At 40.0% G+C, this 23,846-nt stretch overlaps 1 protein-coding gene across 1 annotated transcript in view; it reads right to left on the reverse strand.

Annotated features, from left to right (window-relative positions):
• Positions 1-20: 20 nt before the first annotated feature.
• The window catches only part of fbxo33 (F-box protein 33), a gene marked incomplete at both ends in the record, with an annotated part of 54,041 nt that continues 30,215 nt past the window's right edge, over positions 21-23,846 (reverse strand). Inside the window, 3 exons of the mRNA XM_084308644.1 lie at positions 21-292; positions 6,965-7,262; positions 23,418-23,626. Coding sequence (XP_084164770.1) covers positions 21-292; positions 6,965-7,262; positions 23,418-23,626 — 779 coding nt within the window. The remainder of the gene's footprint in view (positions 293-6,964; positions 7,263-23,417; positions 23,627-23,846) is intronic.

The following is a 23,846-nucleotide window of genomic DNA, read 5'->3' on the forward strand; positions in this document are numbered from 1 at the left end:
AGACCGGGTGGTGTGAGTGTCTACGGGCCCATGCTGAAGCTGTGCAGCTCTCGGTGGAAGTGTTGGGTCGGTTCTGGCAGAACCAGGTTGGAGTCCAGGGAGGGGTGCCAGCCCCGCCCCAGGCCCAGCGACACCTCCTTCACCAGGTTGTGGACCGGGTCTGGGTCTGCCTCCATGAACACCGACTGTTCCGGATCAAAGTCGATGCTCTCTTCGGACACGGCTAGAACCCGCAGACTCGAGCCTCGCAGTCGGGAGATGGCCACCAAGTTGTGGGACCACACGATGTAACCTGGAAGACACCACACCACTGTAACTAGCACCAGTAGACAAACAAAGACTGGTATAAACCAGAATAAACTGGTTAGACAAGAATAAACGAGTATAGACTAGAATAAACAAGTATAGACTAGAATAGACTAGAATAAACTAGTATAAACCTGAATAAACTAGTATGGACCAGAATAAACTAGTCCAGACAAGAATAAACTAGTATAAACCTGAATAAACTAGTATAAACCAGAATAAACAAGTATAAACCTGAATAAACAAGTATAAACCTGAATAAACTAGTCCAGACCAAAATAAATAAATGAGTATAAACCAGGATAACTGATTTCAATAGTAGTAGCATATTAAATAGTAGTAGCATATTAAATAGTAGCAGCATATTAAATAGTAGAAGCCTATTAAATAGTAGAAGCCTATTAAATAGTAGAAGCCTATTAAATAATAGCAGCATATTAAATAGTAGTAGCCTATTAAATAGTAGCAGCATATTAAATAGTAGAAGCCTATTAAATAGAAGCCTATTAAATAGTAGAAGCCTATTAAATAGTAGCAGCATATTAAATAGTAGAAGCCTATTAAATAGTAGCAGCATATTAAATAGTAGAAGCCTATTAAATAGTGGCAGCATATTAAATAGTAGAAGCCTATTAAATAGTGGCAGCATATTAAATAGTAGCCTATTAAATAGTAGAAGCCTATTAAATAGTAGAAGCCTATTAAATAGTAGCAGCATATTAAATAGTAGAAGCCTGTGGCAGCATATTAAATAGTAGAAGCCTATTAAATAGTGGCAGCATATTAAATAGTAGCCTATTAAATAGTAGAAGCCTATTAAATAGTAGAAGCCTATTAAATAGTAGCAGCATATTAAATAGTAGAAGCCTATTAAATAGTGGCAGCATATTAAATAGTAGAAGCCTATTAAATAGTAGAAGCCTATTAAATAGTAGCAGCATATTAAATAGTAGAAGCCTATTAAATAGTGGCAGCATATTAAATAGTGGCAGCATATTAAATAGTAGAAGCCTATTAAATAGTAGAAGCCTATTAAATAGTAGCAGCATATTAAATAGTAGTAGCCTATTAAATAGTGGAAGCCTATTAAATAGTAGCAGCATATTAAATAGTAGTAGCCTATTAAATAGTAGAAGCCTATTAAATAGTAGCAGCATATTAAATAGTAGTAGCCTATTAAATAGTAGAAGCCTATTAAATAGTAGTAGCCTATTAAATAGTAGCAGCATATTAAATAGTAGAAGTCTATTAAATAGTAGCAGCATATTAAATAGTAGAAGCCTATTAAATAGTAGAAGCCTATTAAATAGTAGTAGCCTATTAAATAGTAGCAGCATATTAAATAGTAGAAGCCTATTAAATAGTAGTAGCCTATTAAATAGTAGCAGCATATTAAATAGTAGAAGCCTATTAAATAGTAGCAGCATATTAAATAGTAGAAGCCTATTAAATAGTAGTAGCCTATTAAATAGTAGAAGCCTATTAAATAGTAGAAGCCTATTAAATAGTAGCAGCATATTTAATAGTAGAACCATATTAAAAAGTAGAAGCCTATTAACACTTTGTATGCCACTCACGGCTTTTCTCTGGTTTACGCCCCGACCGTTGAATGCCACGGTCACGAGTACACTCCTCTCACTCACACACAGCGATCAGAGTAAGACACACACACATACACACACTCCTCTCACTCACACACAGCGATCAGAGTAAGACACACACACACATTCACACTCCTCTCTCTCACACACAGCGATCAGAGTAAGACACACACACATTCACACTCCTCTCACTCACACACAGCGATCAGAGTAAGACACACACACACACACAAATTACACACCTCTCACTCACACAGCGATCAGAGTAAGACACACACACAAATTACACAGTACACACACTCCTCTCACTCACACAGCGATCAGAGTAAGACACACACACACATACACACATACACTCCTCTCACACACAGCAAACAAAAGACCTAGAAGTCTGTCTGATCTGACTCATCCCCCTCTCCCCTTACAGCTGTTCCACGTCACCCTCCTGCAGGGCAGTACAGTGCGATATATATGTCGCACATGCGACACTGACGTCAGTCTGTGCGATGAAAGGATTGACTTCAATAGCACTGGTGCGATGGCCCGCTATCCACTTGGTACTTGTAGTCTTGTGCGATTAAATACAATGTCCCTTCTGCGTAAAACTCCATATATCAAACACCAAATCCCATAATCCCTAGCGAACAATATCCCCGCGAGTTGCGAGCAGTGACTCATATCCGCTCGGCTCAGCTCACAACACAGCAGGTGAGCAGGACTCGTCTCAGCAGCGTTTGGAACGCGGACATTGAAACAGAGCTAGTAGATAGTGTTGTCGCGACCCAAAACAAATCCCTGCTGTTTTATTCGGCAACGGGTCAAATGCATATAACATGCTTTGCAATCCTCGCGTCATAAAGTCCGAAATGAACGTTACCCAGACCGTGCTTCTGCCTTCTGCTCTCAGCCGAGCGGGGCTGCACAGCAGTGCGGCTATTTTGCGATCTGAAATAAGTCTGTGGTGTTTTTTTTTTCTCACAACGGGTCAAATGCATCTAACACGCTTTGCATCATCGCCATTCCTTTATGCCCACATCGCCCGAAATGAACGTTACATTAGCATAAGCTAACAAGCTAATCCTGATCAGAGGCAGAGCCATAGAGACAGTGTGGACTGGGGAAAGGGTGTGTGTGTGTCGAGAGGAGTGGAAGTTTGAAGACAGACTAGATGATGCGGGGGTGGTGAGTTGAAACAGTGTGAATGAATGAAAACTTTATTTAACAGATTGCAGAATGGGTACAATACAGTACGGCTCAATACACACAATTGTTAAGGGGATGCAGACCATAGAAAGACTTTCGTCTTGTTTACATCAGGGTCCCCCATTGTGTGTGTGTGTGTCCCAACCGACCCCACTTCTATGTTTCAATAAATTATTTGCATTTAAAACTATTAACGCTGACTCATTCCTTCAGTCCACTCAAAATTATGCTAATATTCCTTGTTGTTTATGATATTAATTGAAAATAGCATATGAGAGTATTATAGTAATAATAACACATGGCGATATACTAAAAAGCAATTTATAATTTTTGGCTGGTAAAAAATCTGCCTTTTTTAAATAATAATAATAATAATGGATTGGATTTATATAGCGCTCTTCTCTGACTGACTGTTGCTCTGACTCAGAGCGCTTCACAGAGTCCATTATTCGTTCATACACAGTCATACCGGTGGTGGTAAGCTACAATTGCAGCCAGAGCTGCCCTGAGGCAGACTCACGGAAGCGTGGCGAATAATCAACGCCTACGGCCCCTCCGACCACCACCAACATTCATTCACATGCATACACATTCATACGAGGCAAGTAGGTTAAGTGTCTTGCCCAAGGACACAACGGCAATGGGATGGACATGGGCTTGAGCGGGATTCGAACCACCAACCCTTCAATCATTGGACGCCCCACTCTACCCCTGAGCCACGCCGCCCCACAATCTACCAGCCAAATGGCTGGTAAGTCAAAAGGTTAAGTTTGTTCCCTGACTGCAACTAAATAACACAAATACAATAGGCACATTTGTGACTGTTACAAATATAACACGTTTTATACTTGTGCTACAAGATTTTGGCCAGTGCTACAAAACTATCAACCTCTGTAGCACCAGTGCTATGTGCAAAAAAAGTTAACGTACAGCCCTGCCCTCCTGGTCCTGGACCAAGTTACAGCCCCATCAGCCGCGGTGCTGGGGGCAGATGCTGCTAGTTATTTCTTTTTTATTATTATCTTTTTAGTTATTTAAAGTACACTTCCACTTTAATTTGTATTATTTAATTTATTTATCTTGTTATGAGTGATTGCTGTATTGTTCTTCAAATACATTTTCATTTAAAGTGGCTTAAGATCCAAATTCAAATGTTTCATGAGTCATTATTTTAATTTGCTATGGGATCATCATGTTATGATGTTGTTGTTTGGTCCTGACAAGAGTCTCAAAGTCTGGGGTGATGGTAGACAAGCAACTCTGAGGTCATGCTCAATGTCCAATCTGTTCCTCTGCTCTGTCTTCAGCTGGACCACAGCTGAGAAGCCACTTTCACAAAGATAGGTAGTTAAAAAAAAAAAAAAAAAATTATATCCTTTTTTTTTTTTTTACATAATTGGTTTTCGATTAGTCGACTAATCGAAAAAATAATCGACAGATTAGTCGACTACCAAATTAGTCATTAGTTGCAGCCCTACAGCCGGGGTCTACCAGAGTTCATTCTGGAGCCTCTGAGCCGCGCGGATGAATTAATGATTTCGAATGAATGATTTAGGACGATTTTGAAATTTTTTAATTGATTTTCAAAAAAAGAAAAAAAAACTAACAAGTTAGGAGAGTTGTATTCGTAAGCATGAAATGTTTGCATCAAGTTCAAGGTCATATAATTCTTAATCTTTCATATTTTTTTCAAAAAAAAATCTTTCCAGGAAGTGCATTAACATCCTAAGTTAACCTCAATATATATGGAAACGAGTACAACTATTTCCAAATCTTAACCACTTATATTCCCGTTTGTTTGATATTAAATCCCTTTTTATGACAAAAAAAACACAGACATCTGCATTCAGTTCACATTTATACACGTTTTCAACGCCAGAGTGCAGCGTCGAAAACATGCAGAGTCCGTGTGAAAAAGAAGATGTATTCATATTTACAAATGAATGACTAATTTCTGTAGTTATTAACGTTATTAGTACTGCTGGTTGGCTGTTATACCCGCAGGGATACAGTAATGAGACCCCCGCTACATTCTGAAAGCTCGCAGCTGATTTTGGAAGAGCCAGCCCTCTTCCGTGTTCCTGCCATCTGGCTCTACAGAGCGAAGCCGGCCAGTGAGCTTTCAAATCGGCAGAAGCGCTGAGAGATGGGTACTCCCACCAGCCATAGTGCAACTGCGCCACCGTGTGTCATAAACGGTAACGGACATACTGACAGAGCAACAGGCTCCCGGCGATACTAAAACAGCGTGTATTTGATAATCACAGCGGCAATTGAATGAATTAGTGCAGATTAAAAATCAGCGGTTTTAACATTGAAGTCAATGAGAACACGAAAAGATTGCCAAGGTTTGTCCGCTCCTAAAGTGAATAACCTTTTTTTTAGAGGCATTCTAATGATGAGCCTTTGATATATTGAATAAATATCAAAGATGACCAATCTGACGCAATTTCATGACATAATAATCAACACAGACATCGTTGTACACAGAAACACAAATGAATATAGGCAAAAAACACGAAATCTTTGCTAAGGGGGCAGAAGGGTTAAGTCCCACTCGGTCGGATTCTCCGTAAACACAGCATCAATTTCCACTGTTACGCGGACGACACCCAGCTCTATGTTTCCTCCAAACCCACTTCCACTGCTCTGCCCCCCGCCTCTGGAACTCCCTCCCCCCCGACATCAGGAACATTGACTCCATCACTCCATTTAAAACCCACCTCAAAACCCACCTGTTTAGGCAGGCGTATGTCTGATTTTATTTTGTCTGATTTTATATTTTTATTTTATATTTTAATGGATTGTGATTGAGAATTTAACTGTTTTTAAATTGTTGGAGGGCGACCTTGAGTGCCTTGAAAGGCGCCTTATAAATATAATGCATTATTATTATTATTATTATTATTATTATTATTATTATTATTATTATTATTATTATTAAGTCACCTTTTATTTTACAAAAAGTGATGTTTGGTGAAAGTTAGATTTGCATTTTATTCTTGTTTGATGATCAAGACTGAGGCACCTTTTATTTGTTTTAAGTGAAGTTTGGTGAAAAAGCAAGTTATTGCACTATTAATCCCAATAGGGATATTCATCTTTGTTTGATCAAGAGTAACCTTTTATGGGCGGTTAGGTGGCCGAGCGGAGATTGCGTTCGTCACCAGCCCCGGAGCTGAGCTGGATTTGCCTGTTCGAATCCAGCTCACAGCTCCGGGGTTGTCACCAGCTTGGCTGGCCGTCTGCACTGATACAATTGGCTGTATCAGAGGGTGGGAGAAGCTGGCGGGGTGGGTCCGGGTCGTTGTAAACAGCGACTCCTACAGTTCGGTCGGGGCGCCTGCTAAGCGCGGATTGGACGTGAGGGGGATAGTGTGGTCCTCCCACACGCTACGCCCTCTCAATGAGAATCTGCGCTGCCAGGTGAAAAGAAGCGGTGATTGGCTGGACGTGTGTCGGAGGAAGCACGTGGTAGCCTCCACTCTCCCAGATGATCTGACTGTGGGGGGTAAGTGCGCAGCGACCAGGAAGGGACTGGGAATTGACATACGACTAACATTGGGATGGGAGAAAATCGGCGGAAAATGGAGGGGGAAAAAGACCAAAAAAAAAAAAAAAATAGTAACCTTTTATATTATATATATATACAGCCAGCTGCGTACACCTCCAGGCGAATAGAACCAGTCTAAACCAGTTTAAACGCACCATGTATGACCAGTACGGCCAGCTGCGTACACCGCCAGGCGAACAGAACCAGTCTAAACCAGTTTAAACGCACCATGTATGACCAGTACGGCCAGCTGCGTACACCGCCAGGCGAACAGAACCAGTCTAAACCAGTTTAAACGCACCATGTATGACCAGTACGGCCAGCTGCGTACACCTCCAGGCGAACATGACCAGCGGGTCTTCGTTGCGGCTGACGCTGAGGTCCGGGAAGCGCGCGTCGTCCCTCAGGAGCAGGAAGTGCGTCAGCGTCCTGTGGTACTGCTGGGAGATGAGGTCCAGGGCGGCGCCCGTCACCAGCGTGCTGTAGCTGTCCAGGTGGAGGCGCTGCAGGGGCAGGCTGGGCTTCAGCACCCGCAGCAGCTCCGGGGTGCCCACCTCCAGGGCCATGATGTAGACGCGCAGCTCGCCACTCACTCCCACCTGGCGGCACAAAGTCATGAAGGACGTTTATCTTTCGGTCTCGTTTACAGATGAATCAAAAACACACGTGTGTGTGGACTTAGAAAAAGAAATAGAAAAAAAAATCACAAATGTACATATTCAAGGTAAGCTCGCGCACAAAATCTAAAATCAATGACCGAAAAAAAGGAATAGGCCTATCCTTTCTTAAAAACTAAATATATTTTAATATAAGGGGGAAAAAATGAATATGCTGCTGTAGTGTCACTTTAAGTGAATCTCTCACTCCAGAGTTGAAGGGTCACGGTAGGGGTGGACGGTATAAACGGTATACGGTATAAACGGTATGAATTTGCTCTACGGTATGGATTTTGACTATACCGTGTAACCGGTAGTGCAGCTCTAAAATAGCAATGACGTCATGTAACCACAGCGCGACTATTTCACTCGCATTTGCCCCTAAAAATAGATAGAATTAGTCATAGATAATAGATATGTGCGAACTGGAAAAAGTTATTTAGGAGGCTTCGCGCAGTGGGCGTGCCAGCCCCTACCGCACGCATGTAAACACGGGTCTAGTAGTCTAGTGGGAGGACGGCGGCGTCTCCCTGAGCTAACGTTAGCTTAGCTACCGTTACAAAATGACCCAGTCAACTATTCACTTTTAGTTTAATACATGATGGGGCATTGTCTAACCGAACGGTATCTAGTCGGCCAGCTACCGATAGCTCCTGACATCAACAAACGCTCCACAAAGTCTAGTACTAGAGACGTGTGTGCTACCTGTTAGCTCACGTTAACGCAAGTTAGTTCACAGTTCAAAACGAAATGTCCCATTGAACTAAATAATTCACTGAGGCGTTGTATTAACGTTATATATCCGGCTACAGATAGCTCCTGATATCAATGTCTTATAACACTGATTCGATGCGTATTCGAGCTGAGGGCTTGCTAACGTTATACCAATACAATAGGGTCCAGGTGCAGCGCCGGAGAATCCTGGCCGTAGCTCTGCTCGAGGCTACTCGAGTATAGGTCCAGGTGCAGCTCCGGAGAATCCTGGCCGTAGCTGGAGGCTACTAGAGTACACACAGACAGTGGAGCTTGTTGCGTGGTGGCGATGTCTCGCAGATAATACAAGTACAAGTCTAATTATATAATATATATATTTTATTAAAAAAATAAATTATATAAAATAAAAGATTTTTTTTTATCAAAAACGATGATACCGTGATATATACCGTTACCGTCTATGCTTCAAATTATACCGTGATATAAATTTTAGACCATACCGTCCACCCCTAGGTCACGGGGGAGGAGCTATGCGGTAAGTGTGTGTAGCTGGTTGTTTCTTATTGAATGAAGTTGGAGGTAAGCTGGAGGAAACCCGTCATGCCGATTATTGCATCGCCTTTTCCTTCGACTTCCACACTGCAAGATATCATTTTTTGATAAAAAAAAAAAACCAAATGTTTGATGTTTTACTCAAAACTGTACTCCTGAATGATTTGATCCTTTAACACATTGATTGCCACGCAGTATGCCCATCATTATACCCAGTCTGCCACCGTTGAAAACCTATGGAGATGTTTACCTTCTTTGCAGGGCTATAACTTTTTAAATATTATAGCTATATTGACATTACTATGGTCCATTCAACATCGATTATCTATCGTTCTGGATGTGGGAACGTTATATTCTTTCATTCATACATTGTTGTGTTAATACCATCGAGAATATAAGTATGTTTATAAGCTTTTCTGCTGTAATTCCAAAAACGCTAGTTAAAGGCCCAAACGCATGATAGATTGCCGTTTCTTTCCCATACACGCTATATAAAAAAATTCAAATGTATATGATCGGTATACATTATACACTAAAGAGCTCTCTCTGTGTCTCTAGTTAAATATAATCCTCACTAAAGAGCTCTGTGTCTCTAGTTAAATATAATCCTCACTAAAGAGCTCTCTCTGTGTCTCTAGTTAAATATAATCCTCACTAAAGAGCTCTGTGTGTCTCTAGTTAAATATAATCCTCACTAAAGAGCTCTCTGTGTCTCTAGTTAAATATAATCCTCACTAAAGAGCTCTCTGTGTCTCTAGTTAAATATAATCCTCACCAAAGAGCTCTCTGTGTCTCTAGTTAAATATAATCCTCACTAAAGAGCTCTCTGTGTCTCTAGTTAAATATAATCCTCACTAAAGAGCTCTCTCTGTGTCTCTAGTTAAATATAATCCTCACTAAAGAGCTCTCTGTGTCTCTAGTTAAATATAATCCTCACTAAAGAGCTCTCTCTGTGTCTCTAGTTAAATATAATCCTCACTAAAGAGCTCTCTGTGTCTCTAGTTAAATAGAATCCTCACTAAAGAGCTCTCTGTGTCTCTAGTTAAATATAATCCTCACTAAAGAGCTCTCTGTGTCTCTAGTTAAATATAATCTTCACTAAAGAGCTCTCTGTGTCTCTAGTTAAATATAATCCTCACTAAAGAGCTCTGTGTGTCTCTAGTTAAATATAATCCTCACTAAAGAGCTGTGTGTGTCTCTAGTTAAATATAATCCTCACTAAAGAGCTCTCTGTGTCTCTAGTTAAATATAATCCTCACTAAAGAGCTCTCTCTGTGTCTCTAGTTAAATATAATCCTCACTAAAGAGCTCTGTGTCTCTAGTTAAATATAATCCTCACCAAAGAGCTCTCTGTGTCTCTAGTTAAATATAATCCTCACTAAAGAGCTCTCTGTGTCTCTAGTTAAATATAATCCTCACTAAAGAGCTCTGTGTGTCTCTAGTTAAATATAATCCTCACTAAAGAGCTCTCTGTGTCTCTAGTTAAATATAATCCTCACTAAAGAGCTCTGTGTGTCTCTAGTTAAATATAATCCTCACTAAAGAGCTCTCTCTGTGTCTCTAGTTAAATATAATCCTCACTAAAGAGCTCTCTGTGTCTCTAGTTAAATATAATCCTCACTAAAGAGCTCTCTGTGTCTCTAGTTAAATATAATCCTCACTAAAGAGCTCTCTGTGTCTCTAGTTAAATATAATCCTCACTAAAGAGCTCTGTGTGTCTCTAGTTAAATATAATCCTCACTAAAGAGCTCTCTGTGTCTCTAGTTAAATATAATCCTCACTAAAGAGCTCTGTGTGTCTCTAGTTAAATATAATCCTCACTAAAGAGCTCTCTCTGTGTCTCTAGTTAAATATAATCCTCACTAAAGAGCTCTGTGTCTCTAGTTAAATATAATCCTCACTAAAGAGCTCCGTGTGTCTCTAGTTAAATAGAATCCTCACTAAAGAGCTCTCTGTGTCTCTAGTTAAATATAATCCTCACTAAAGAGCTCTCTGTGTCTCTAGTTAAATATAATCCTCACTAAAGAGCTCTCTGTGTCTCTAGTTAAATATAATCCTCACTAAAGAGCTCTCTGTGTCTCTAGTTAAATATAATCCTCACTAAAGAGCTCTCTCTGTGTCTCTAGTTAAATATAATCCCCACTAAAGAGCTCTCTGTGTCTCTAGTTAAATATAATCCTCACTAAAGAGCTCTCTCTGTGTCTCTAGTTAAATATAATCCTCACTAAAGAGCTCTCTCTGTGTCTCTAGTTAAATATAATCCTCACTAAAGAGCTCTCTGTGTCTCTAGTTAAATATAATCCTCACTAAAGAGCTCTCTGTGTCTCTAGTTAAATATAATCCTCACTAAAGAGCTCTGTGTGTCTCTAGTTAAATATAATCCTCACTAAAGAGCTCTCTCTGTGTCTCTAGTTAAATATAATCCTCACTAAAGAGCTCTCTCTGTGTATCTAGTTAAATATAATCCTCACTAAAGAGCTCTCTGTGTCTCTAGTTAAATATAATCCTCACTAAAGAGCTCTGTGTCTCTAGTTAAATATAATCCTCACTAAAGAGCTCTCTGTGTCTCTAGTTAAATATAATCCTCACTAAAGAGCTCTGTGTGTCTCTAGTTAAATATAATCCTCACTAAAGAGCTCTCTCTGTGTCTCTAGTTAAATATAATCCTCACTAAAGAGCTCTGTGTGTCTCTAGTTAAATATAATCCTCACTAAAGAGCTCTGTGTGTCTCTAGTTAAATATAATCCTCACTAAAGAGCTCTCTCTGTGTCTCTAGTTAAATATAATCCTCACTAAAGAGCTCTCTCTGTGTCTCTAGTTAAATATAATCCTCACTAAAGAGCTCTGTGTGTCTCTAGTTAAATATAATCCTCACCAAAGAGCTCTCTGTGTCTCTAGTTAAATATAATCCTCACTAAAGAGCTCTCTGTGTCTCTAGTTAAATATAATCCTCACTAAAGAGCTCTCTGTGTCTCTAGTTAAATATAATCCTCACTAAAGAGCTCTGTGTGTCTCTAGTTAAATATAATCCTCACTAAAGAGCTCTGTGTGTCTCTAGTTAAATATAATCCTCACTAAAGAGCTCTCTGTGTCTCTAGTTAAATATAATCCTCACTAAAGAGCTCTCTGTGTCTCTAGTTAAATATAATCCTCACTAAAGAGCTCTCTGTGTCTCTAGTTAAATATAATCCTCACTAAAGAGCTCTGTGTCTCTAGTTAAATATAATCCTCACTAAAGAGCTCTCTGTGTCTCTAGTTAAATATAATCCTGACTAAAGAGCTCTCTCTGTCTCTAGTTAAATATAATCCTCACTAAAGAGCTCTCTGTGTCTCTAGTTAAATATAATCCTCACTAAAGAGCTCTCTGTGTCTCTAGTTAAATATAATCCTCACTAAAGAGCTCTGTGTGTCTCTAGTTAAATATAATCCTCACTAAAGAGCTCTCTATGTCTCTAGTTAAATATAATCCTCACTAAAGAGCTCTGTGTGTCTCTAGTTAAATATAATCCTCACTAAAGAGCTCTCTATGTCTCTAGTTAAATATAATCCTCACCAAAGAGCTCTCTGTGTCTCTAGTTAAATATAATCCTCACTAAAGAGCTCTCTGTGTCTCTAGTTAAATATAATCCTCACTAAAGAGCTCTGTGTGTCTCTAGTTAAATATAATCCTCACTAAAGAGCTCTGTGTGTCTCTAGTTAAATATAATCCTCACTAAAGAGCTCTGTGTGTCTCTAGTTAAATATAATCCTCACTAAAGAGCTCTGTGTGTCTCTAGTTAAATATAATCCTCACTAAAGAGCTCTGTGTGTCTCTAGTTAAATATAATCCTCACTAAAGAGCTCTGTGTGTCTCTAGTTAAATATAATCCTCACTAAAGAGCTCTCTGTGTATCTAGTTAAATATAATCCTCACTAAAGAGCTCTCTGTGTCTCTAGTTAAATATAATCCTCACTAAAGAGCTCTCTGTGTCTCTAGTTAAATATAATCCTCACTAAAGAGCTCTCTGTGTCTCTAGTTAAATATAATCCTCACTAAAGAGCTCTCTCTGTGTCTCTAGTTAAATATAATCCTCACCAAAGAGCTCTCTGTGTCTCTAGTTAAATATAATCCTCACTAAAGAGCTCTGTGTGTCTCTAGTTAAATATAATCCTCACTAAAGAGCTCTGTGTGTCTCTAGTTAAATATAATCCTCACTAAAGAGCTCTCTGTCTCTAGTTAAATATAATCCTCACTAAAGAGCTCTGTGTGTCTCTAGTTAAATATAATCCTCACTAAAGAGCTCTCTGTGTCTCTAGTTAAATATAATCCTCACTAAAGAGCTCTCTCTGTGTCTCTAGTTAAATATAATCCTCACTAAAGAGCTCTCTGTGTCTCTAGTTAAATATAATCCTCACTAAAGAGCTCTCTGTGTCTCTAGTTAAATATAATCCTCACTAAAGAGCTCTGTGTGTCTCTAGTTAAATATAATCCTCACTAAAGAGCACTCTGTGTCTCTAGTTAAATATAATCCTCACTAAAGAGCTCTCTGTGTCTCTAGTTAAATATAATCCTCACTAAAGAGCTCTGTGTGTCTCTAGTTAAATATAATCCTCACTAAAGAGCTCTCTGTGTCTCTAGTTAAATATAATCCTCACTAAAGAGCTCTCTGTGTCTCTAGTTAAATATAATCCTCACTAAAGAGCTCTCTGTGTCTCTAGTTAAATATAATCCTCACTAAAGAGCTCTCTGTGTCTCTAGTTAAATATAATCCTGACTAAAGAGCTCTCTGTGTCTCTAGTTAAATATAATCCTCACTAAAGAGCTCTCTGTGTCTCTAGTTAAATATAATCCTCACTAAAGAGCTCTCTGTGTCTCTAGTTAAATATAATCCTCACTAAAGAGCTCTGTGTGTCTCTAGTTAAATATAATCCTCACTAAAGAGCTCTCTGTGTCTCTAGTTAAATATAATCCTCACTAAAGAGCTCTGTGTGTCTCTAGTTAAATATAATCCTCACTAAAGAGCTCTCTCTGTGTCTCTAGTTAAATATAATCCTCACTAAAGAGCTGTGTGTGTCTCTAGTTAAATATAATCCTCACTAAAGAGCTCTCTGTGTCTCTAGTTAAATATAATCCTCACTAAAGAGCTCTCTGTGTCTCTAGTTAAATATAATCCTCACTAAAGAGCTCTGTGTGTCTCTAGTTAAATATAATCCTCACTAAAGAGCTCTCTCTGTGTCTCTAGTTAAATATAATCCTCACTAAAGAGCTCTCTGTGTCTCTAGTTAAATATAATCCTCACTAAAGAGCTCTCTGTGTCTCTAGTTAAATATAATCCTCACTAAAGAGCTCTGTGTGTCTCTAGTTAAATATAATCCTCACTAAAGAGCTCTCTCTGTGTCTCTAGTTAAATATAATCCTCACTAAAGAGCTCTGTGTCTCTAGTTAAATATAATCCTCACCAAAGAGCTCTCTGTGTCTCTAGTTAAATATAATCCTCACTAAAGAGCTCTGTGTGTCTCTAGTTAAATATAATCCTCACTAAAGAGCTCTCTGTGTCTCTAGTTAAATATAATCCTCACTAAAGAGCTCTGTGTGTCTCTAGTTAAATATAATCCTCACTAAAGAGCTCTCTGTGTCTCTAGTTAAATATAATCCTCACTAAAGAGCTCTGTGTGTCTCTAGTTAAATATAATCCTCACTAAAGAGCTCTCTGTGTCTCTACATTTACATTTACATTTAGTCATTTAGCTGACGCTTTTATCCAAAGCGACTTACAAGTTCTGTACGACAAGCCATCAGGAAGGGCACAACTCTATCAGCTGAGCAACAATGTTCATCAAAGTGTTGAGTGCTACAGTGTAGGTTAGTTTATTAGGACAAGTGCATGACAGTACGGTTAGTTAGGGTTAGATTTTTTTTTTTTTTTTTTTTTTTTTTTAATTCAGATAATGGTTGAAGAAGTGCGTCTTTAGTCGACGGCGAAAGATTGGACGTGATTCGGCTGTCCTAACTGGGGTGGGTAGTTCATTCCACCATTGTGGGGCAAGGACTGAGAATAGGCGACTTCTCTTTGATGACCCTCCCGGAGCTTGGATAGGAGTAGGTCTGAGGCGGCCAGAAGATGCAGAGCGTAGGGGTCTTGAGGGTGTGTAGTTAGAGACCATTGACCGGAGGTAGGCGGGAGCGGTTCCCTTTGCCGCACGGTATGCTAGGTCGAGGGCCTTGAAGCGGATTCGTGCAGCAATGGGGAGCCAGTGCAGGTCCCTAAGAAGTGGGGTGACATGGGCCGACTTCGGTAGGTTTGAGATCAGGCGGGCCGCTGCGTTCTGAATGAGTTGAAGAGGCTTAGTGGCAGTGGCCGGGAGGCCAGCGAGCAGTGCATTGCAGTAGTCGAGGCGGGAGATGACTGTTGATTGGACGAGGAGTTGGGTGGCTTCTTTTGTCAGGAAGGGGCGTATCCTTCTGACGTTGCTCAGGAGGAATCGGCAGGTTCTGGTCGTCGCTGCGATGTGAGCAGAGAAGTTCAACTGGTCGTCGAGGACAACACCAAGGTTCTTGGCGGTCGGGGACGCAGTCACAGCTGCATTCTCGACTGTGATTGAAAGGTCGGTTAGGGGGGAGGATTTGGCCGGCAGGTGGAGCAATTCTGTTTTGCTTAGGTTCAGTTTGAGGTGGTTGGACGTCATCCAGGCTGAGATGTCGGACAGACAGGCCGAGATCCGCACAGAGACGTGGATATCTGAGGGAGGGAAGGAGAGGAAGAGTTGAGTATCGTCGGCATAACAATGGTAGGAGAAGCCATGAGACGTGATAATGTTACCCAGTGATTTAGTGTAGAGGGAGAAGAGAAGGGGTCCTAAAACCGAGCCCTGGGGGACACCCGTCCGCAGGGGGCGGGTGGCCGACAGGGTCCCTCTCCATGACACTTGGTAGGAGCGGTCATTGAGGTATGATGACAGCCATGTCAGCGCAGAGCCAGCCACTCCCATTCCTGCGAGGGCCGCAAGGAGGATCTGGTGGTTGACTGTGTCGAAGGCTGCAGATAGATCTAGGAGAATCAGGACAGAGGAGAGGCCTTTCGCTTTTGCTAAGTGAAGTGCCTCTGTGACCGCAATGAGGGCTGTCTCTGTGGAGTGACCAGTCCTGAAGCCTGACTGATTAGGGTCTAGGAGGTCATTCTGTAAGAGATAAGTAGTAAGTTGGTTGGATACAGCACGTTCAAGTGTTTTAGAAAGGAAGGAGAGAAGAGAGACAGGACGGTAGTTGCCTATGACAGTAGGGTTCAGGGTTGGTTTTTTTATGAGCGGCGTGACTCTGGCTTGTTTTAGGGAGGTGGGGACCACCCCCGAGTTGAGTGAGGAGTTGATGGTTGCAGTTAGGAATGGGAGGATGTCTGGTGCTATGGTCTGGAGGAGTGGGGAGGGTAGCTGGTCCAGCTGGCAAGTAGTCGGACGGTTTGACGTTACCAGTGTCAGGGTCTCTGCTTCTGTAATGGGAGAGAAAGATGACAGAGTGAAGGATGAGGTTCTCGATTCAGCATTTGGAATGGGTGGGGGTTGGGAGAAGGAGCTGCGGATGTTCTCCACTTTTTCCTCAAAGAAGATCGCAAAGTCTTCGGCAGAGAAAGATGAGGGAGGGGGGGGTGGGGGGGGAGTGAGGAGGGAGGACATGGTAGCATGCAGTTTGCGAAGATTCTTGGCAGAGGCCTCGATCCTATGGTGGAAGAAAGAAGCTTTGGCATTAGTGATGGTTTTGGAGAATGTTAACAAGAGGTTGTGATATGTGTCGATGTCAGCAGTGAGGCGTGACTTTCTATACTTCCTTTCAGCTGCTCTCAGGACCTGTCTTTGTTCTCTCACTGGATCTGTCAGCCATGGACTGGGTGGGGAACGGCGGGCAGGTTTCTCAACGAGGGGACAGAGCTTGTCGAAGGAGGTTGCAAGGGCTGAAAGGAGGGTGGAGGTTGCCATCTCTGTGGAGAGAGCAGAGAAGGTGTCACTCGAAGGTAGAGCGGATAGTATGTCAGAGGAGAGGGTGGAGGGGGATAGGGAGGGCAGGTTGCGTCTGAGTGAGACTGTTTGAGTTGGGGTGAAGACCTTTCGGTTAAGCATGAGAGTTAGTGAGAAGGATATGAAGGAATGGTCAGATACATGTAGGGGAGTTACCGTGGTGTTAATGATGCTGGAGTTACGGGAAAATATGAGATCCAAGGAGTTGCCTGCTTTGTGGGTGGGAGGCATGGGAGTGGGAGTCAGGTCAAACGATTGTAGGAGGGAGACTACTATGACTGACTGAGATGAGTCAGGCAGGTTGAAGTCGCCCAGTAGAAGGAGAGGGGTACCATCTTCCGGTAAGGAGCTAAGAAGCATGTCCAGCTCATCTGTGAAGTGATCGAGCGGACCTGGAGGGCGGTAGAGTGTAACAATGGTGAGATTGAAAGGATTAGAGACAGATACTGCATGATATTCGAGAGAGGAGAGTGACAGTTCTGGGAGTGGTGTTACGTTTGTAGCCCATGAAGGAGATGTCATGAGGGCAGTGCCTCCACCCCGTCTGGAAGGTCGAGGTGTGTGAGTGAAGTTATAGTTTGTAGATAATGCTGCAGGTGTTGATGAGTTATTGGGGGTTATCCAGGTCTCAGTTAAATATAATCCTCACTAAAGAGCTCTCTGTGTCTCTAGTTAAATATAATCCTCACTAAAGAGCTCTGTGTGTCTCTAGTTAAATATAATCCTCACTAAAGAGCTCTGTGTGTCTCTAGTTAAATATAATCCTCACTAAAGAGCTCTCTGTGTCTCTAGTTAAATATAATCCTCACTAAAGAGCTCTCTCTGTGTCTCTAGTTAAATATAATCCCCACTAAAGAGCTCTCTGTGTCTCTAGTTAAATATAATCCTCACTAAAGAGCTCTCTCTGTGTCTCTAGTTAAATATAATCCTCACTAAAGAGCTCTCTCTGTGTCTCTAGTTAAATATAATCCTCACTAAAGAGCTCTCTGTGTCTCTAGTTAAATATAATCCTCACTAAAGAGCTCTCTGTGTCTCTAGTTAAATATAATCCTCACTAAAGAGCTCTGTGTGTCTCTAGTTAAATATAATCCTCACTAAAGAGCTCTCTGTGTCTCTAGTTAAATATAATCCTCACTAAAGAGCTCTCTGTGTCTCTAGTTAAATATAATCCTCACTAAAGAGCTCTGTGTGTCTCTAGTTAAATATAATCCCCACTAAAGAGCTCTGTGTGTCTCTAGTTAAATATAATCCTCACTAAAGAGCTCTCTCTGTGTCTCTAGTTAAATATAATCCTCACTAAAGAGCTCTGTGTGTCTCTAGTTAAATATAATCCTCACTAAAGAGCTCTGTGTGTCTCTAGTTAAATATAATCCTCACTAAAGAGCTCTCTCTGTGTCTCTAGTTAAATATAATCCTCACTAAAGAGCTCTCTCTGTGTCTCTAGTTAAATATAATCCTCACTAAAGAGCTCTGTGTGTCTCTAGTTAAATATAATCCTCACCAAAGAGCTCTCTGTGTCTCTAGTTAAATATAATCCTCACTAAAGAGCTCTCTGTGTCTCTAGTTAAATATAATCCTCACTAAAGAGCTCTCTGTGTCTCTAGTTAAATATAATCCTCACTAAAGAGCTCTGTGTGTCTCTAGTTAAATATAATCCTCACTAAAGAGCTCTGTGTGTCTCTAGTTAAATATAATCCTCACTAAAGAGCTCTGTGTGTCTCTAGTTAAATATAATCCTCACTAAAGAGCTCTGTGTCTCTAGTTAAATATAATCCTCACTAAAGAGCTCTCTCTGTGTCTCTAGTTAAATATAATCCTCACTAAAGAGCTCTCTGTGTCTCTAGTTAAATATAATCCTCACTAAAGAGCTCTCTGTGTCTCTAGTTAAATATAATCCTCACTAAAGAGCTCTGTGTCTCTAGTTAAATATAATCCTCACTAAAGAGCTCTCTGTGTCTCTAGTTAAATATAATCCTGACTAAAGAGCTCTCTCTGTCTCTAGTTAAATATAATCCTCACTAAAGAGCTCTCTGTGTCTCTAGTTAAATATAATCCTCACTAAAGAGCTCTCTGTGTCTCTAGTTAAATATAATCCTCACTAAAGAGCTCTGTGTGTCTCTAGTTAAATATAATCCTCACTAAAGAGCTCTCTATGTCTCTAGTTAAATATAATCCTCACTAAAGAGCTCTGTGTGTCTCTAGTTAAATATAATCCTCACTAAAGAGCTCTCTGTGTCTCTAGTTAAATATAATCCTCACTAAAGAGCTCTGTGTCTCTAGTTAAATATAATCCTCACTAAAGAGCTCTGTGTCTCTAGTTAAATATAATCCTCACTAAAGAGCTCTCTCTGTGTCTCTAGTTAAATATAATCCTCACTAAAGAGCTCTGTGTCTCTAGTTAAATATAATCCTCACTAAAGAGCTCTCTCTGTGTCTCTAGTTAAATATAATCCTCACTAAAGAGCTCTGTGTCTCTAGTTAAATATAATCCTCACTAAAGAGCTCTCTGTGTCTCTAGTTAAATATAATCCTCACTAAAGAGCTCTGTGTGTCTCTAGTTAAATATAATCCTCACTAAAGAGCTCTCTGTGTCTCTAGTTAAATATAATCCTCACTAAAGAGCTCTGTGTGTCTCTAGTTAAATATAATCCTCACTAAAGATCTCTGTGTGTCTCTAGTTAAATATAATCCTCACTAAAGAGCTCTGTGTGTCTCTAGTTAAATATAATCCTCACTAAAGAGCTCTGTGTGTCTCTAGTTAAATATAATCCTCACTAAAGAGCTCTGTGTGTCTCTAGTTAAATATAATCCTCACTAAAGAGCTCTGTGTGTCTCTAGTTAAATATAATCCTCACTAAAGAGCTCTCTGTGTATCTAGTTAAATATAATCCTCACTAAAGAGCTCTCTGTGTCTCTAGTTAAATATAATCCTCACTAAAGAGCTCTCTGTGTCTCTAGTTAAATATAATCCTCACTAAAGAGCTCTCTCTGTGTCTCTAGTTAAATATAATCCTCACTAAAGAGCTCTCTCTGTGTCTCTAGTTAAATATAATCCTCACTAAAGAGCTCTCTGTGTCTCTAGTTAAATATAATCCTCACTAAAGAGCTCTGTGTGTCTCTAGTTAAATATAATCCTCACTAAAGAGCTCTCTGTCTCTAGTTAAATATAATCCTCACTAAAGAGCTCTGTGTGTCTCTAGTTAAATATAATCCTCACTAAAGAGCTCTCTGTGTCTCTAGTTAAATATAATCCTCACTAAAGAGCTCTCTGTGTCTCTAGTTAAATATAATCCTCACTAAAGAGCTCTCTGTGTCTCTAGTTAAATATAATCCTCACTAAAGAGCTCTGTGTGTCTCTAGTTAAATATAATCCTCACTAAAGAGCTCTGTGTGTCTCTAGTTAAATATAATGCTCACTAAAGAGCTCTGTGTCTCTAGTTAAATATAATCCTCACTAAAGAGCTCTCTGTGTCTCTAGTTAAATATAATCCTCACTAAAGAGCTCTCTCTGTGTCTCTAGTTAAATATAATCCTCACTAAAGAGCTCTCTGTGTCTCTAGTTAAATATAATCCTCACTAAAGAGCTCTCTGTGTCTCTAGTTAAATATAATCCTCACTAAAGAGCTCTCTGTGTCTCTAGTTAAATATAATCCTCACCAAAGAGCTCTCTGTGTCTCTAGTTAAATATAATCCTCACTAAAGAGCTCTCTGTGTCTCTAGTTAAATATAATCCTCACTAAAGAGCTCTCTCTGTGTCTCTAGTTAAATATAATCCTCACTAAAGAGCTCTGTGTGTCTCTAGTTAAATATAATCCTCACTAAAGAGCTCTCTGTGTCTCTAGTTAAATATAATCCTCACTAAAGAGCTGTGTGTCTCTAGTTAAATATAATCCTCACTAAAGAGCTCTCTCTGTGTCTCTAGTTAAATATAATCCTCACTAAAGAGCTCTCTCTGTGTCTCTAGTTAAATATAATCCTCACTAAAGAGCTCTCTGTGTCTCTAGTTAAATATAATCCTCACTAAAGAGCTCTCTGTGTCTCTAGTTAAATATAATCCTCACTAAAGAGCTCTCTGTGTCTCTAGTTAAATATAATCCTCACTAAAGAGCTCTCTCTGTGTCTCTAGTTAAATATAATCCTCACTAAAGAGCTCTCTGTGTCTCTAGTTAAATATAATCCTCACTAAAGAGCTCTCTGTGTCTCTAGTTAAATATAATCCTCACTAAAGAGCTCTGTGTGTCTCTAGTTAAATATAATCCTCACTAAAGAGCTCTCTGTGTCTCTAGTTAAATATAATCCTCACTAAAGAGCTCTCTCTGTGTCTCTAGTTAAATATAATCCTCACTAAAGAGCTCTCTGTGTCTCTAGTTAAATATAATCCTCACTAAAGAGCTCTCTGTGTCTCTAGTTAAATATAATCCTCACTAAAGAGCTCTCTCTGTGTCTCTAGTTAAATATAATCCTCACTAAAGAGCTCTGTGTGTCTCTAGTTAAATATAATCCTCACTAAAGAGCTCTCCGTGTCTCTAGTTAAATATAATCCTCACTAAAGAGCTCTCCGTGTCTCTAGTTAAATATAATCCTCACTAAAGAGCTCTCTGTGTCTCTAGTTAAATATAATCCTCACTAAAGAGCTCTCTGTGTCTCTAGTTAAATATAATCCTCACTAAAGAGCTCTGTGTCTCTAGTTAAATATAATCCTCACTAAAGAGCTCTCTGTGTCTCTAGTTAAATATAATCCTCACTAAAGAGCTCTCTGTGTCTCTAGTTAAATATAATCCTCACTAAAGAGCTCTCTGTGTCTCTAGTTAAATATAATCCTCACTAAAGAGCTCTCTGTGTCTCTAGTTAAATATAATCCTCACTAAAGAGCTCTGTGTGTCTCTAGTTAAATATAATCCTCACTAAAGAGCTCTGTGTGTCTCTAGTTAAATATAATCATCACTAAAGAGCTCTCTGTGTATCTAGTTAAATATAATCCTCACTAAAGAGCTCTCTGTGTCTCTAGTTAAATATAATCCTCACTAAAGAGCTCTCTCTGTGTCTCTAGTTAAATATAATCCTCACTAAAGAGCTCTCTGTGTCTCTAGTTAAATATAATCCTCACTAAAGAGCTCTCTGTGTCTCTAGTTAAATATAATCCTCACTAAAGAGCTCTCTGTGTGTCTAGTTAAATATAATCCTCACTAAAGAGCTCTCTGTGTCTCTAGTTAAATATAATCCTCACTAAAGAGCTCTCTGTGTCTCTAGTTAAATATAATCCTCACTAAAGAGCTCTCTCTGTGTCTCTAGTTAAATATAATCCTCACTAAAGAGCTCTCTGTGTCTCTAGTTAAATATAATCCTCACTAAAGAGCTCTGTGTGTCTCTAGTTAAATATAATCCTCACTAAAGAGCTCTCTCTGTGTCTCTAGTTAAATATAATCCTCACTAAAGAGCTCTCTGTGTCTCTAGTTAAATATAATCCTCACTAAAGAGCTCTCTGTGTCTCTAGTTAAATATAATCCTCACTAAAGAGCTCTGTGTGTCTCTAGTTAAATATAATCCTCACTAAAGAGCTCTCTCTGTGTCTCTAGTTAAATATAATCCTCACTAAAGAGCTCTCTCTGTGTCTCTAGTTAAATATAATCCTCACTAAAGAGCTCTCTGTGTCTCTAGTTAAATATAATCCTCACTAAAGAGCTCTCTGTGTCTCTAGTTAAATATAATCCTCACTAAAGAGCTCTCTGTGTCTCTAGTTAAATATAATCCTCACTAAAGAGCTCTGTGTCTCTAGTTAAATATAATCCTCACTAAAGAGCTCTCTGTGTCTCTAGTTAAATATAATCCTCACTAAAGAGCTCTCTGTGTCTCTAGTTAAATATAATCCTCACTAAAGAGCTCTCTGTGTCTCTAGTTAAATATAATCCTCACTAAAGAGCTCTCTGTGTCTCTAGTTAAATATAATCCTCACTAAAGAGCTCTGTGTGTCTCTAGTTAAATATAATCCTCACTAAAGAGCTCTGTGTGTCTCTAGTTAAATATAATCCTCACTAAAGAGCTCTCTGTGTATCTAGTTAAATATAATCCTCACTAAAGAGCTCTCTGTGTCTCTAGTTAAATATAATCCTCACTAAAGAGCTCTCTCTGTGTCTCTAGTTAAATATAATCCTCACTAAAGAGCTCTCTGTGTCTCTAGTTAAATATAATCCTCACTAAAGAGCTCTCTGTGTCTCTAGTTAAATATAATCCTCACTAAAGAGCTCTCTGTGTGTCTAGTTAAATATAATCCTCACTAAAGAGCTCTCTGTGTCTCTAGTTAAATATAATCCTCACTAAAGAGCTCTCTGTGTCTCTAGTTAAATATAATCCTCACTAAAGAGCTCTCTCTGTGTCTCTAGTTAAATATAATCCTCACTAAAGAGCTCTCTGTGTCTCTAGTTAAATATAATCCTCACTAAAGAGCTCTGTGTGTCTCTAGTTAAATATAATCCTCACTAAAGAGCTCTCTCTGTGTCTCTAGTTAAATATAATCCTCACTAAAGAGCTCTCTGTGTCTCTAGTTAAATATAATCCTCACTAAAGAGCTCTCTGTGTCTCTAGTTAAATATAATCCTCACTAAAGAGCTCTGTGTGTCTCTAGTTAAATATAATCCTCACTAAAGAGCTCTCTCTGTGTCTCTAGTTAAATATAATCCTCACTAAAGAGCTCTCTCTGTGTCTCTAGTTAAATATAATCCTCACTAAAGAGCTCTCTGTGTCTCTAGTTAAATATAATCCTCACTAAAGAGCTCTCTGTGTCTCTAGTTAAATATAATCCTCACTAAAGAGCTCTCTGTGTCTCTAGTTAAATATAATCCTCACCAAAGCCTTCCAGTCCTCCTCGGTGGCGGTGCCCTCCAGTGGTTTGGCCTCCAGGGCGGCGCCGTTGAGCAGCAGAGAGAGGCGGTGTAGCGGGGCGCGGTCCGGTGACGCCAGCAGGACGCACAGCTCAGAGGTCCAATCAGAGAAGTCCAGGGCCAGAGACCGCAGGTTAGAGAGCCTCTCCACCTCCGACGGAGAGATGAGAGGAGCTGGAGAGAGGAAGAGACGGGGAGAGAGAGAGAGAGAGAGAGAGGAAGAGACAGGAAGAGAGAGAGAGAGAGAGAGCGTGGGAAGGAGAGACAGGAAGAGAGAGAGAGAGAGAGAGAGAGGGGGAAGGAGAGAATGAGGGGGAAGGAGAGAGAGAGGGAGAAAGAGTGGGAAGGAGAGACGGGAAGAGAGAGAGAAAGAGAGTGGGAAGGAGAGATGGGA

Source organism: Notolepis coatsorum (genome assembly GCF_963971535.1).
Source record: "Notolepis coatsorum genome assembly, chromosome: 2".
NCBI classification, from domain to species: domain Eukaryota; kingdom Metazoa; phylum Chordata; class Actinopteri; order Aulopiformes; family Paralepididae; genus Notolepis; species Notolepis coatsorum.